Source organism: Maylandia zebra, linkage group LG5 (genome assembly GCF_041146795.1).
Source record: "Maylandia zebra isolate NMK-2024a linkage group LG5, Mzebra_GT3a, whole genome shotgun sequence".
Lineage (NCBI taxonomy): Eukaryota > Metazoa > Chordata > Actinopteri > Cichliformes > Cichlidae > Maylandia > Maylandia zebra.
In genome coordinates this window covers 18,239,840-18,254,378 of record NC_135171.1, presented here as the reverse complement: position 1 = coordinate 18,254,378, position 14,539 = coordinate 18,239,840, and the positions used below count along the sequence as shown (strand labels likewise).

The following is a 14,539-nucleotide window of genomic DNA, read 5'->3' as shown; positions in this document are numbered from 1 at the left end:
GGCAATGATCCACGTAGTTGTAGGCCGTATAAAAATTATCATTTGTCAGTTTGATGTGGTCGTTATTTTTCTTTTAATGAAGTCCTACCAACAAACCTACCAAGCCCTAGATGGTGACCAAAATAGCTTTGCCGAAACCCAGGATCGAACTAGGGTCCTTTAGATCTTCAGTCTAAAATGTTGTCCCACCCAAAGTACGATAGAAAAAAAGTTAAAGTTTGACGTATCGAGAAACCCAAGGTGGATGTTTGCAAGCTGCTTGGACTTTGCTTCAAATGTCAAGGTCACAAAAAGTTGTGCGCTGCCTGTGTCAGTTTTTGTTGGTGAAGCGTTCAGTTGCGAGCTTGAAAGCTGCAGCTGTGTGAAGTGATAACAACTATATGCTGAAGAGCATAAAAATGTGGACGTGTCCGCCGTGGTTTGTTTACAATAATGTATTGTGTAAGTACTATTGCTGTATGGGTCACTCAATGTAAAATCCATAAATTTACTTAACTTACTCCTATCATACAAAATATTTGTAAAGCGGATTCTGACTCATTATTTATATTACATGCGCAAACACTATACATCCATATTTTATTCACATTAGAACACAGAAAACAATACTAATATTAGAATTTAGAAGAAGAAATTTTACTGTTTCATGAAAAATATAACTTCATTTTCAATTTCATGGCAGCATTACATCCATCCATCCATTCGCTTCCGCTTATCCTTTTCAGGGTCGCGGGGGGCGCTGGAGCCTATCCCAGCTGGCATAGGGCGAAAGGCGGGGTACACCCTGGACAGGTCGCCAGTCTGTCGCAGGAAAGGCAGGAAAATAGGGTGTTGCTAGCAAGAAACAGCTAGGCTAATTCGCATCTACTAAATTATAGACTAATTTCAAAATAATGTTGTGTAAAAAAAAAAGTAAATAAATTGAATAATTAATCATCTCCTCTACGTAGTATCAAATAATCTGGACAAATTTCTGCGCGTAAAGCGAAGACTGATTATTATTCTGTCATCAGCTCGCCTGAAACCTGTTTATTCTGTGCAAAGCGCTAACTTGTTTCTGACCATTTTCTCCTGTATATAGATTCCCCTGGAACTGTTCCTGTTTCCTGTCCTGGATTGTCTGAGAGCGGCTGAGTGGCGAAGTGCGTGTGGGACAAAAAGTATGAGTGTCTGACGAGGAGTGTGGAGAAACAGCGAAGGAGCATTCATATGTGGACTTCTCCCTTTCTTCCCCCACAGATTCCTGGAGCTCTGCACTTTGTATATATCACACGTTTTCTGTAAAAATAAACAAACAAACAAACAAACTACTGACTTGTCTTTTGAAAGTCCATTCGGTACTCCGGTGTATCTATCTCTACATCTACTCTATTTCTTGTAAGAGTAGCTCTCCTGATACTTCAAGCCCTTAGCCAACCCTTCCTTCTCTTTTTTTTTTTTTTTTTTTTTTTTAACCTTAGAGAATAATATGTCTTGTGTTGCAGTTGAATCATCTTAACTGGGTCCCAGTTTTGTCAAAGGTAGCTACAGTAGTAAATCAGCTCTCATTTATAGACAGATTTTCTAAATAGAAAGTGTCTGTATACCACACCTGAGGTCTTGTTCCATTAATTGGACTCCAGATTTACTCCTTCCTGAGCCAAACAGCTCAGCCTAAGCCCAGCCATCTCACTGAGGGTGGTTGGTTGGTGCACAGCAGATGTTTGACTTTCAGTCTTGGGATTAATCATTTCTAGCCCCAGGCATCAGAATCAGTTCATTAAGTACATTTAAACCCCTGAAACTTCTTTTGTGGATCCTTTGTTCAATGTGGAAAGAAGCTCTCTTCTTTATTTCAAAACCTAAAACTTTGCAGTGTGTCAATGTGTTATTTTTAAAACTGAGGTAAACTAAAGCTGCTGCTTAATATGTGCACGCTTTATTTGATTTTGCAAATCGGGCTGAGGGCTCCCTCCACATTCTTCAACTACACCTTTACAATTATTCCACTTTGAAAACAAAAGAATAAGAATAAGAGAATTTAAAGAATACATTAAAAGCACCAAATTACCATAACATTTAAGCCCATGATGAGTATATGTAAACTTCTGACCACAGTTGTAGATCTCAGTTTATGAGGGAATAAAACAACACTGAAAAATTACGTGAGCTGAGAAACACAACACAAAGGTGGCGTGAAAGATGATTATTGGTTTGAAGACTTGACTTTCAATAGTGCACACATATCTGTATCTGGTAATAACATGCAAAATTAGTCAAATATGTCATGCCTCTATGCTGTATTTCATTAAAGACTACTGATAATATTCTGCTGTAATCATTTTTGTATATTTTTTTTGTCGGTGTAATCAAACATCATCAATCAAACCCAAGCTTCCTTTTGTCCAATAACAACACGGTCATCTTGTGCTCTGCTCTCTCTTCGCTACATCCCAGATCCTTCATCCACCACAGTTTCCTTCCCAGGGCTCTGCTACAGGACAACAGTATTTCAGCCAGGCTCTACTCACAAACCTCTTGTGAATTGTAAAAAAATTTTGCTCTTTTTAATAGGATAATAAATGCAGGATTCAACTTCAAGTAATTACAGCTTACATAGTTTATGTCCTTCTGGGAAGCATCTCCATTATACCGCAGGCTGGAACTCTCCTCCTGTAAATGAGTTGTTATATTCATGAGCTCTCTCTAGCAGAGGTCTCTGTTAATAATAATAATGCTGTATGGGTTAGATTTATGCAAAGCAACACAACAAATACCCAAGTGTACAACATGACAGACAGCCCACTTAATCACATTCCACCTCTCTGCTGGCTTTCACGCTGGTTATCTGATACGTGTAGCAAATGCACTAAGTAACAAAGTCAGTGTTAATGGGCTTTGCGGTGTCTTCAGATTCCAGGCCTGGTATGCAGGAACACGGTAATGATACATGTCTCAGTGCCTTGCTTGACTAAGTTACACATTATGCCGGTTAAACAGAGGAGTGCTTCTCAACTTAGGAGTCCAGTTTCTGGGCATTGTCTTTGTTCTTTAGGTTTATTTTCGTGTGGATAGAATCTCAAGTCCATCTGGCCAAATGGGGACATGGCCTACTTTTACCTAAAATATTTCTCTTCACAGTGTCTGCAGCTACTGACATTTACACTTGTTTTGGGTTTTTTTTTTTGTTTGTTTGTTTTTTGTTTTTTGAGGACTGCAGAGAGGATTGTGGTGTGAAAGATCTGTAGATGACATACACTCTACATGCAGTTTAAAACGAAACAATGAAAAGGAAATGCATCAGTAATTAGTACAGAATGTCTCAGCATAAATTCCCTTATCTCCCTTAAACTCCCTTATCTGAAATGTGCTGGTTATTCAGCTCATTTTCTAACAATAACATTTTAGCACGTGAAGATGTTTCACTCGTTTCGTGCTGAGAGTTCCAAAATAGTCTGTATTGTCTACTATCAGAGAAGCAGTTGTTAAAATCAAAGTAAGCATAAGCTACAAGTGTGGGCGTAAATCTGTGGCACTTTCCTCCTTACTTACATTTCCTGCGTTCACGTCTATCAGCTCTTCAGCCTCACTGAGCTCGGTGCTGCTGCAGCCTCCGGGGAAACACCTTGATGGTTCCTCCTCTCTTGTTTTTTGCAAAAAGTCAGACGCTGTTGATTTTCTCAACAGTGCTGCCACACAAACAGGTGAGGCAGATACATTAATTTAACACCGAATTTCCTCTAGATGTAAATATTCTGTCCTATCGTAAAAACATTTCACCTCCGTCACAGATGTAGTTGACCGTGAGCATCACAATCAGCAGCTTTACCGCCATGTCTTCTTGCAGACTGTCATACGCTGGAATACTGTGCCCCCTTTCAGGTGCTGCTACTTTGTGTTTGTTACCTGAGAAATACCCACGCCCACCACCATCCCACAGGGACAACAAGAATTTGATGGATTTGCAGAGCGACAGGGAAGTAAGAACTGTGCGAAGGAGCACATCAGAGCTATACTCGGAAAGGTTTAAGAGTTATAAAATATTCTCAAACACTTCATAAAAGTTATCCAAAGGAGAAAAAAGTAGTAGCTTTGTTTGAGGAGCGACTCAGTCTAACTGACTCTGTACGAAGCTATTGTGGTAGAAGGTCATTAAGTCATGGACCTTTAAAACCTAATGTTCAAATCTGCAATTCTTCAATAGTGTGTGAAAGGTTATAAAAGAAAAACAAATTTACTCTGACTGAATCAGTTTCTATTTATGTTAAAGCAGTTGTTTTTTCCTTATTATACAGGATTTGTGCAGAACTCATTTGGAAGCTGCTGTTGTATGAAATGAAAATAGGAAATACTCCCAAAACTGGGAATTCTCATTATACAACTTTAACAGTTGTAAATGAATTACACTTCGCACAGCAATGCGTCAGATTGAGAGAGATCTTTCAGAGCAATTATGACTCCATCTAAAGATTTCTGTAACCACACTGGGTTCGTTTGTGTAAAATCATCGACATTTATAAAACTATCCGCATAATTCATGTAAATGAGAGGAACTCAGATCTGAGCCGCTACTCCTCCACATCGCATGGAGCCAGCTGGGGTGGAACGTTCGTCTTACTTGAATGCCTCCTAGGCGAGGTGTTCCCTCCATGTCCTAGCGGGAGGGAGGCCTCCCAGGACTCTCGGCCTCAGTGTTTCCGCGGATGAGCTGGAGTGGGTGGGAGGTCTGGGCTTTCCTTCTTAGGCTGCGGTCCCCACGATTAATGGATAGATGGATGCTGGATATTTGCCACTGACATGCAACTGGTATAGGTTATCAACTCTTTTCCAGTTCTACCTCTGCTATCTTGCGGATAGTCACTAGAGGGCGCCACTATTCTTTCTTTAGTGAGTTTCAATTAAAACCCGTAATCTTCTATTGTTTGCTGGGATTTCACGATGGGTTTGCTGCTTTAAATACCCGAGTTTACCAGCACTGAAGGTGCCTTTATTGTGTTTTCACAGGAAAATGTAGGTTTGAAACTGAAAGAGCACCTTTTTTGTCTTTGCTCCTCCTGCTGCCATCCTAAAGGTGAGAGGCAGCGTTTTTACAGGGGGATGCTGAGGTGAATGGGCTGGTCCACTTGCAAAGAATTGTGGCTGGAGGCAGTAGTAGGACCACGGTGAAGGATACACGGGATTAATTTGTTGCTCAAAAAAAAATTTTTTCCTAAGTAACTTACTCTGAAACTAAATATTAATTGTGCATTGGTGGAAGTATGCGCCTGTAGCGAAATCCCTGCAGCTTTTTTTCTTCTTCTTTTCCCTCAGTGATTTCATCCATCACCAGCACTGCGCGCCTTGGTGCGCCTCCCTGACTCACGGTTGTCTCCTCGTTGTCACAACATGTGGATTATTTTGGCGTTTATTTTTGCAGCCGTCCGTCCCGAGGGGAGCTGGGGGTGTCAGCTACCCCATGACTGGAGACCGCAGACGGAAGCGTGCCGTGCCGAGCTGGCCGAGATCATCGTGTTTGCCAAGGTGCTGGCGCTGCACAAGGAGTCGTACAGCGTGTATAACTATCTGCCGTGGCAGCACGACACTGACCTGCTCTTCTCCGCCGAGATTGAGCTCCTGTGCGATCAGGCGTGGGGCAGCATGCTGGAGGTTCCTGCGGGTTCCAGGTTTAATGTCACCGGCCTCGGTTACTTCCCCTGCTTCTCCTACAGCGTCACCAAAGACAACAACTACTACTTCTTCCTAAGGTGAACTCACAGATGAATAAAGTTGGTATGGCATTAATCACGCGTGATAACAGATAGCTGTAGTCTGATTTGATGCCAGTCTCAGTTAAGCTTCACTCCTAAGACTTTAACACCATGCTCACCTAAGTTGCAAGCGCCTAGTTTAATTTGGTAAGAAGACTGTAAACGATACACTAGGAATCGGGCCCTCCTGTACAAGATGCTTAGCTCAAATGTTGCATTTAATTTCACACATCCTATATATTCAATGTGGAAATATAGACAAAGGGAGACAGCGTTTAAGGATTTTATATGTTTACACTAAAATATGCAGTGTGTGTTTTGTCCCTGACAGATGATCTCCTACAGGTCAAAAAGACGCTTAAATGTGCATTTGACTGCCGTACATGAGAATCAGAAGATGATTACCTGACTAAGTTGGCTACCTGTCCATCTTTTTCTTAGGTCCTCTTTGACACAAGAGACAGTTAAATATTTAAAGAATAGAAGAACAAAAGGTTTAGTCAATAGCCATGTCATTGCTTTATATGATGAAAAATAATGATCACTAGCAGGTTTAAGTTTTCTTCATCCTCATTAAGTGCAGATGTGATTTATTCTCTGTGAATAATGCAAAATCCACAGATGTCACGTAGCACTCTTTCCAATGAAAACCAGCACCTCATCAGGCCTGTGCTGAGATCTGTCATGGAAACAAAGTATTGTTGACAGATTTAGTGAATTCGCACTCGAAGTTCACTCAAAGGCAGATAACTGGCACCTGTCCCCCATACAGCATATTCTCTTTCAGTCATTATCTGTCTGTGACACCATCCCAAATTTGGTTAATGTGCCGAATAACCAACCAATTTCCAGATTTAAAAAAAAAAAGACAAGAAAAGAAAAGAAAAGTATGCAACAAGTTAATTCCTAAATGTCTGTGTTGGACAGAAACAACACTGTTGCTCAGGAAACGTCTGTTGCTTTCCAGCTAGTGTAATTACAGAGCCAGACATTTCCAAGAGCTTGAAGGTAAATTACAAAGAATTTTTGAAGAGTTATGAGCACACCAGCGGTCAATACGACCACCTTTTGTCCTCCATATATGCACCAGTGTGTCACCTGACAAAAGGAGCGTGTGCTGACACGCCTTACAGATGAAGAGACAGGATATTCAGAGAGGGGTACTAAAAATGCATTCCTCAAGTTTAAAGTTTGTCTGTCCCACATGAGGGTATGTGGCAGAGCCAACAACAATAATGTTTTATAGCACATGTTACACCTCATATATGCAGAATTACGTGCACATGTGTGATAGTGTTTTGCTGTGAGTGGTGATAGCAAAAAGACTTTCATATGATTTTTTTTACTAGCCTGAGTTAATCACACCTTCAGGGACAGCTTTGCCGTCCACCTGTTGCGATGGTGAAAACCATCCGGATGTTATCCCTGTAATCGGGGCAGGTGACCGCTATCGGAAACTTCCTAGAGCAAGTCGCAACAGAGTTGTGTTTAAGTGGAGACCTGAAGATAATTAAAAAGCCATGATTACTTCAGTAAAGCAATACAGTGGTCTTTGTCAATGTTTACCAAAGATATAATGGAGGAAAACCCCCAAATATGTTTGCCCACATTTTCCTTTAACTTCAGGGCATCTAGGATTGAAAGACTGCCAGTGTACTGCTTTTAACAGATGGTTTTTTAAAAAAACAAAAAAAGCTCAAGAACCCAAGTAATTACTGGGATGGGAACAGTTATTACACTGTCATAACAACATATCAAATGACAGTGTGTGGCAAGACTCGTAACTTCATGTAAAAAAAAAATTGCAGAGATCAGAACAAAGCCTGAAAATTTCACCTTACAGTTTAACAGGGGGTGATGCAATCTGGGGGTTAATTGGCTGGCCAGGAGCAGCATTTCCTAAAGTCAAAGGAAGTGTGTGACTAAGCAAGACATAAAGCATCAATAGAAAGATCCAAAAATCCCCTGTGAGCGTGCACTTGGCGAAAGTGGGGGAGAAGAACACCCTTTACTTCTTCTGGAAAGCACAGGCCTGGTGAGTGAGAGGATGATTATTCGAAGCCATATGCTGTTATGCTGTTAGTAGCTTCATATTTACATATTTAAACAATCCAACTAAGTTTCCTGGTGATTGCAAATGTAGCAAATCGATTTATTTTCCAACGATTCTTTTAGCACCCTAAAAAAAAGAAGAAATAGATTTTAGTCTCAGTTTCGTGTGGTGTTTGACACCACAGCAACCAAATATTTAGAGAGTATTAAATCAAATGGTTTAGATGGGAGATGACATATGGCTTAAACAAATTGTGTTTGCATGTTCTGCTATGTGCGAGGTCGAGGCACCTCCTGTTTCCTGAACCTGAAACAGATCAGTTTAGTTTTAGTGGAGTACAACATCAAGTCCCAGACACTATAGTATCAAGTCCAAACTGAAAACTTCTCATCACAGTCTCCAGTGGATGTTCATTTCCTGTTGCAAAAGCCCCAAAAGCATAGTCTCTGACTAAAATAGTATTTCCAATCAATCATGAGTATAAGCTCCCTGGACAGAGCTGAGCATGGAGAAAAATGCAACTGAAGACCTCCCTCGGGACCTTTAAATGAGACAGATTGAGTGTTCTGCTTTAGCCATATGTTCGATGCAAAAACCTTAGCTTATAGTTCATTTTTTTCAGGATTTGTAACTTTTACATTAAAAATGAGGTAACCTAACACCGAGCCTTGAAGGAGGAGAAAGCTATACTTACTTTTACTCAAAGTAAGGTTTTTGAAGTACGCATGCTGCTTTTGCACTCTCGATCATGTACTAAACCGATACTCTGTGAAAAAAGAAAAAAGAAAAAGGATTTTCATTTCTTCAGACCTCACAGTGACTGTGATTACATCTCACCTTTGACATCTTCTGTTGAAGCAAAACATCAGCTTTCTTCTCGCTCTTTCAACATACACACAGATACCCACATATACAACACACACCCACACAGCTTCCTATAGGGACAGCCAAACTTTTGATGTCCCTTGAGGGATATGAGATGGAATCCAGATGTATGGAAACCCACTGCTTCAAGACTTCCTGAAGATATGAAACATGTTTTGTAAAAGCCTTTGGCTTGTCATTCGCTGGTTTGAGTCATCCGCATAATGCTTCAATTTGCATAAAAATAGAACAAGACCTGTTAACAATTCTCTAGAGATGTGTTTCTTTTTTTCCCCCAGATAAAGAAATTGTATATATGAAAATCATACAAATACTAAATGCCTAAATTCTCAGACAACAAACAAACATTGACTGAGTGGACTTGTGCAAAATGCTTATAGCGATTTTTGCACAAGTCCATTTATTTGCTTTGAGTGGACTTCTGGTGATAATTAAATGTTACACAATCTATTCTTCTGTCTGCGTGCATCTGTTTGTTTCCACACATTTGAGGTTTTTTGTTTTTTTTTACTGAAAGCCCACATTTCACTCTTGCTCGTCGCTGTATCAACAGACTCTTTCCCCTTTCTGTCATGCAGGATGGATGAGAATTACAACATCGTCCCCCACGGAGTGAACTTTCAGGACCCCATCTTTATCGACACCGCAGAGAATCACCGCATGTTTGCTAGCCTCTTCCAGTTTTCCAACTGCACGCCTGGAACTCAAGTCCACACCTTTACCCCGGAGTGGGAGGCTCAGGAGGACAGCCGGGTATGCAGATACTCAGACCCACCAAGAGAGACTTGATGTTTGACTCTCTTGAAGTCATCTGTTTAAATCCAGTTAGTGAGAAGGGGCGTGTTTTTCTCATTTAGCTGCTGCAAGTTCTGGTGGCTTCCCACATAGTACTTCAGGCAAAAAAGTATACTATAGGACATGATAGCCACAAGCATTGTGGTAAATGTGAAAAGTATTCAGTTTGACATCCTGTTCAAAGGACCTTAATGTGTTCTTACAGCATGGGAAACCAGAAGCACGTTTCTTTAGGTTTGGCTAGATCAGCGGTGCTCAAACTTTTTTCTGGCACGCCTCGTTTCAGGGGCTGACAAAGGTTGATTCCTCACACCCCACAATTTACAGCCTGCATCCAGCAGTTGAACTTTACTTAAATGAAGGTTAGCGTAATAGCATCAGCAAACGTGCCATCCCTGCAGTGGCTCGAGAACCACTGGGCTAGATAAAAATTGGGACAAAGGACAAAAACATACAAAGAATCCTGAATAAAGTCGCTACATAAAGTAAGTGGCCATTTTCTACAAAAAAAAGCTCATGATTGCAGATTGGTGGTGTAGCAGTGCCACACTCTTACTCTTGTAATGCTTCTAATGATGCACATGAGATTATAACATGACCTTAATGAACCAGCTCAGTCTCCGCTTCACGCCCCTGCTGTCACTGCTGAAATGATTAAAGCATGTTTGTGTCTACACGTGCTTCTCCTAAACCTCGACTGAGTCAGTTTTGAAGGGGTTTCCAGCCGCTCACTGCTCTTTTATCTCCTTTAATGAATTTAAACCTTTTGGCATAAGCCCCCCCCCCCCCCCCCCCCCCGGTTCAGATCAGTTCACTCCTGTCTGGTTTTCATTTGCTGACTACTCATAAAAGAAAGAATCTGCCATGGGTTAAAAAAAAAGAAAAAAAGAAAAGAAAACATAGTTTTGTATTTCCATTAATGGAAAACTTTTTTTTTCTTTTGATCCGGCTTGTGATTATAATTACAGAGTGACGTCTTGATATCGGTGCCGCTTTGTTATATCACTCTGGTGATTAAATTTCCTTCTAGCAAAATAAAAACAGACTTTGCTTTTAGTGCTACTCAGCGACCGCTGTTTGGACAGTTGACCTGAAGTCAAATCAGACTGGATAATATGTCCTGCATCTTATAGTCCAGTGTTAACCGGAGTAAATCAGATGGGGTGACGTCATGTTGTGATTTAACACTAAACGTTATTAGTAACATAAACATTATTTTAAGAAGCAGGGATTTTCCCACAGTTTTGTTTCTCACACTGATGGTGAAATATTAGTGTTAACGGGCCAAAAACAGTCTTGAGCCAGTGATAGGACACAGAGCCAACACTGATCACACAATGTAGGAAGACCGCAGCTTCAGGTTGCATACGGTCCAACTGTGCAAAAGTCTCAAGCTGCCTCTCATTTCTTTATATTTTCTTAGGAATATGTGACATAGGGAAGTGATTTATTGAGACATCTGGAAAAAAAAAATACAATATACACACCAAAAACTTTAACACGCTTGAAAGTCAATATTTATTATGAGCACCTTTATTCTTCAACACACCCTGAACTCTCTCATCAAGCTTTCTTGTCATTTCTTTAAGTAGTCTTCAGGAATAGATCTCCAGGTTTAATGAAGGACATTCAAAGCTCTGTGCCAAGATCATCCTACACTGCTTCAGTAATTAGGTTAAAACAGATTTAGATCAGACACATTAGAAGTCCTGGATATTGTCTGTGCTGGTTGGATGCATTTTAGAGAAACTTTAGAAAAAATGCAGAAAGAAAGAAGAAAAGTGTGGTTCACAGAAGAGGCAGGCAGGATCTTTTTAACAGTGTTGCATGTTGAGCTTGAGCCATTCTGGGGTTTAAACATCAGAATATATTTAATGCACTACGACATGCCCAAGCTACAGTATGTTTGGCCGGTTTTTGCTGTTAGGCGTGAAGGTAAAATGATACGATGCTTTTTTGAGGTAATGTACGTACGCAAAGACAAAAACAGTTGATTTTAGCACACTCGTATGTGTCTGCCAGGCAACCTGATGACATGACAATCACTAAATTGAGCCCTTTGGGGGCCTAAGATGTACCTGTGTGCCAAGTTTGGTTGCTCAGCTCTTTATTGTGTAGGAGGAGTCGGTGTACAAATAAAAACAACACACACAAATTTTGTCCCTTACATTAAATCTAAATAGATATTAAAAACAAACATATAATTAACAATTGTAATTAAATCATCTTAATTTTATCAGTTTTTCACTTGATGGCAATCAACTAGAAAATTTTGCAGAAGCTGAAAGTTTTTTTCCCGTCGTTCTTATAAATCCTTACAACTGTAGTTTGACACCATGTGTCATACAGGAGAGATGTTTATCTAACCGAAAAACCATATCTCCCAAATCCTGATTATACAAATTTGAATGTCATGTCTCTCCAAGCTCATTTCCCAAAAGACTTTAACAGTTTAATACAAAGTATGTTGAAGATGAATTACACTTATGAATTTTTCGCACTAGCTGCTATCATCTAATCCATCCATGGCGCCGTTCTAGGTTCAGCAGGTTTGCTTTTGGTCCACCTCTAACTGAACGTGTGCGCAAAAACATAGATGTGCCACTTTACACTTTATGCTTCATAAAACATTTCTTTTAGCTCCTAAACTTCATTCTTTGCATTGTAAAGTTTAATATTTCCACAGAATTCGCTCTGGGACATATGGAAGAGCACATGGGCAAAACCCACAGCTAATATAACGAGAAGTAATGTACTAAGCAGCGATGTGGGCAGGCAGCCGGCAGCACATTTTTAACATTTCCTGAAAAACCATGAGTGGTGGTTATCTGATGAAGGAGAATTTACATCAGTGTTTCATGCTGGCCCGTGTGGAAGCATTAGGATCTGCTACGGAAATCCACACTCAAGCAGACAGGCATGCATTCTGAAGCATCTGGAGCTCGTTTTTTCACCCAGGAATGGTCCAGGCCTTTGGATGTCTGTCACAGGTTCCATCTCACAGTGGTGTCTCACTGAAATGGGAAAAGTATGTTGTGTAACAATTTTTCCCTAGTTGCTATAGAGCTGCACCGTTGCCCACAGTATTACATAAAGAGTGGGACTTGTGCTACACGATAATGCTTAAAACAGTTCACTGCCACAGTTACACAGCGAGAAATTCTCTGCTGTTTATACAAAAGCTAAAACACTGGAAGACCTATGAGCTGTTGGCACTAAAAACATGAATGATTCTCTCATTAGATTCTGGCATCAAGAGCAACAGATCTAGTAGGTGTTACATCTTAAATGTATCACAGAGAGATTTGACTTGACTCTAGCATTTAGCATGATTCATTGTGGGATAAAGCGCCAACTATGATTTCACTCAAGTTGCAGCGCAGGATGAAAATTTGTGGGAAAGCCTGCAGAATAAGGCTAACACTGGAATAATGAGAGATTAACTGTAACCTTTCACGTTTACCTAGTGTAAGACATCTCGTGCTTTTTCAGGTAATACAAACGTATTTGGCTCTGTTTTCCTTCTCCTCGCAGTTGCTGTGCTCCACCGTGCAGAAGGCTCTGTTTGAGGAGGAAGAGAGGGTGAGGACCCTCTCCCAGAAAGTGCGTTCCTTGGAGAAAGCCAACGGCCACCTGAGGGAAAAGGTGAAGACCATGAAACGTCTGCTACGCCAGGCTCAGCGAGAAACAACAAAAGAGCAGCAAACCCTCAGCTTCAAACAGATTTACGAATCGAAGAAGCCGCAAAGTCACCCCGATCAGGACACGACCCAGGACCAAAAGAACCAGCCGATTAAAAAGGCCCTCTCCAAAAAGCTAAAAAATTAGAGCTTCTTCCTGTTAACTAACGGAGAAGTGCTCTCTGTGAAGCATTAGTGGCAGATCAAACTGAAACAATAGCAAGTGAAATGTTGGGCGAGGTGACAGAAAGATCTAAGAACTCTGAATAAGCATGAAAGCCACTGTATTCTTCATGTCTTCCACAAGATTCGCCTTATTTCCAAAGAAGCATTCATTTTAACCCGCAGGATGATTCCTCTGCTTTGCTCATGCAACAAAGTTTAGTGCCTCACTCTTTAGTTTGTGGTTCAGTTGATCTGTGCCAGTGACATCATTGTTTCTCTGCACGACTGTACTGTCACCTAACCTACCCACAACTTATACCAGTGTGTACCGTTTCAGTTTATTTCAAGTGGCCGCACAAACAACTACTAGAAAGCTCATAGTTCAAAGCTTTTGAATGCCCAAACAACAGGGAGATAATGTTCAAACATTGGAAATGAAATATCTAAATCTGATATTTCTTGTTTCTGTGCTGGACACAAGCATTGTATACATTTTAGAATTTGTTTGTTTTTTTTTCTTGGTTTTGCTGTCAAAATTCTTCAAATCAAACGTTGACTTTTGAGAGGATATGTGACAGTGTGGCATGTATTGTTTTAAATGATCCTATGTTTCCTGCGAGTGCTGAGGTATAAATAACCTTTTATTAACTCAGAAGTTTGTAAGTGCATGGCATTAGGTTGACTTCAGATGCTCACAATTACTGGCTGTGCAAGCTGGTGAGCTAAAATAAGCATGTGTGGGGTAAGTGGTTACAGGCCTGCATATTGATCTAGTTCTCTTTACGAGGAGCAACAAATATACCAAAGAATAAGGTGTGAAAAATATTTTTAAATTCAGTATTTGTTTGTGGGGGGGTTTCTCCCAAGAGTGCATTTTTCCAAGTTCACATTAATCTGTGATTTGTACTGAATCAAAGTGTCATTTTCGTATATAACAGGGTGCTGAGCACCCATTAATTCCAGCCAGTGAGCCTGGCATGGTACGGGATTGGCTTTTTCTGTGTCAGAAAAAAAAAGGTTGCTTTTGTTATACATTCTGTATTTGCTTTTGATATGATCTTGCTCTCTCTACAATGTAAACACCTGGCTTGCCTCGCCGATACAATAGCTTTTGTAATAGTGACTGTAGCTTTTTGGAATAAATTAATTTTTACAGAAAGTTGCAGTTGTCAGAGGTTTTTATTTCATTTGTCAATCAGATCTTTATGCTTCATCATTTTCCTCTTTTCAACACA

General features: G+C 40.4%; 1 protein-coding gene and 1 long non-coding RNA gene across 3 annotated transcripts; one reads left to right on the top strand and one right to left on the bottom strand.

Annotated features, from left to right (window-relative positions):
* Positions 1-1,899: 1,899 nt before the first annotated feature.
* On the bottom strand, positions 1,900-3,895 carry LOC143418746 (uncharacterized). 2 transcript variants are annotated; one of them, XR_013098761.1, is made up of 4 exons: positions 3,760-3,895; positions 3,532-3,668; positions 2,596-2,652; positions 1,900-2,470 (listed from the first exon to the last, which is right to left on the bottom strand). It is a non-coding gene; the product is annotated as an uncharacterized LOC143418746 (long non-coding RNA). The 2 variants fall into 2 exon arrangements; XR_013098760.1 differs by having other exon boundaries at positions 1,900-2,473; positions 3,760-3,888.
* A 1,038-nt stretch (positions 3,896-4,933) lies between these two features.
* On the top strand, positions 4,934-14,463 carry ccdc3b (coiled-coil domain containing 3b). The gene is made up of 3 exons (XM_004545105.2): positions 4,934-5,723; positions 9,243-9,417; positions 12,994-14,463. Exons 1-3 carry the CDS (start codon positions 5,365-5,367, stop codon positions 13,285-13,287), a joined length of 828 nt encoding a protein of 275 aa, XP_004545162.1. The 5' UTR covers positions 4,934-5,364; the 3' UTR covers positions 13,288-14,463.
* Positions 14,464-14,539: the final 76 nt, after the last annotated feature.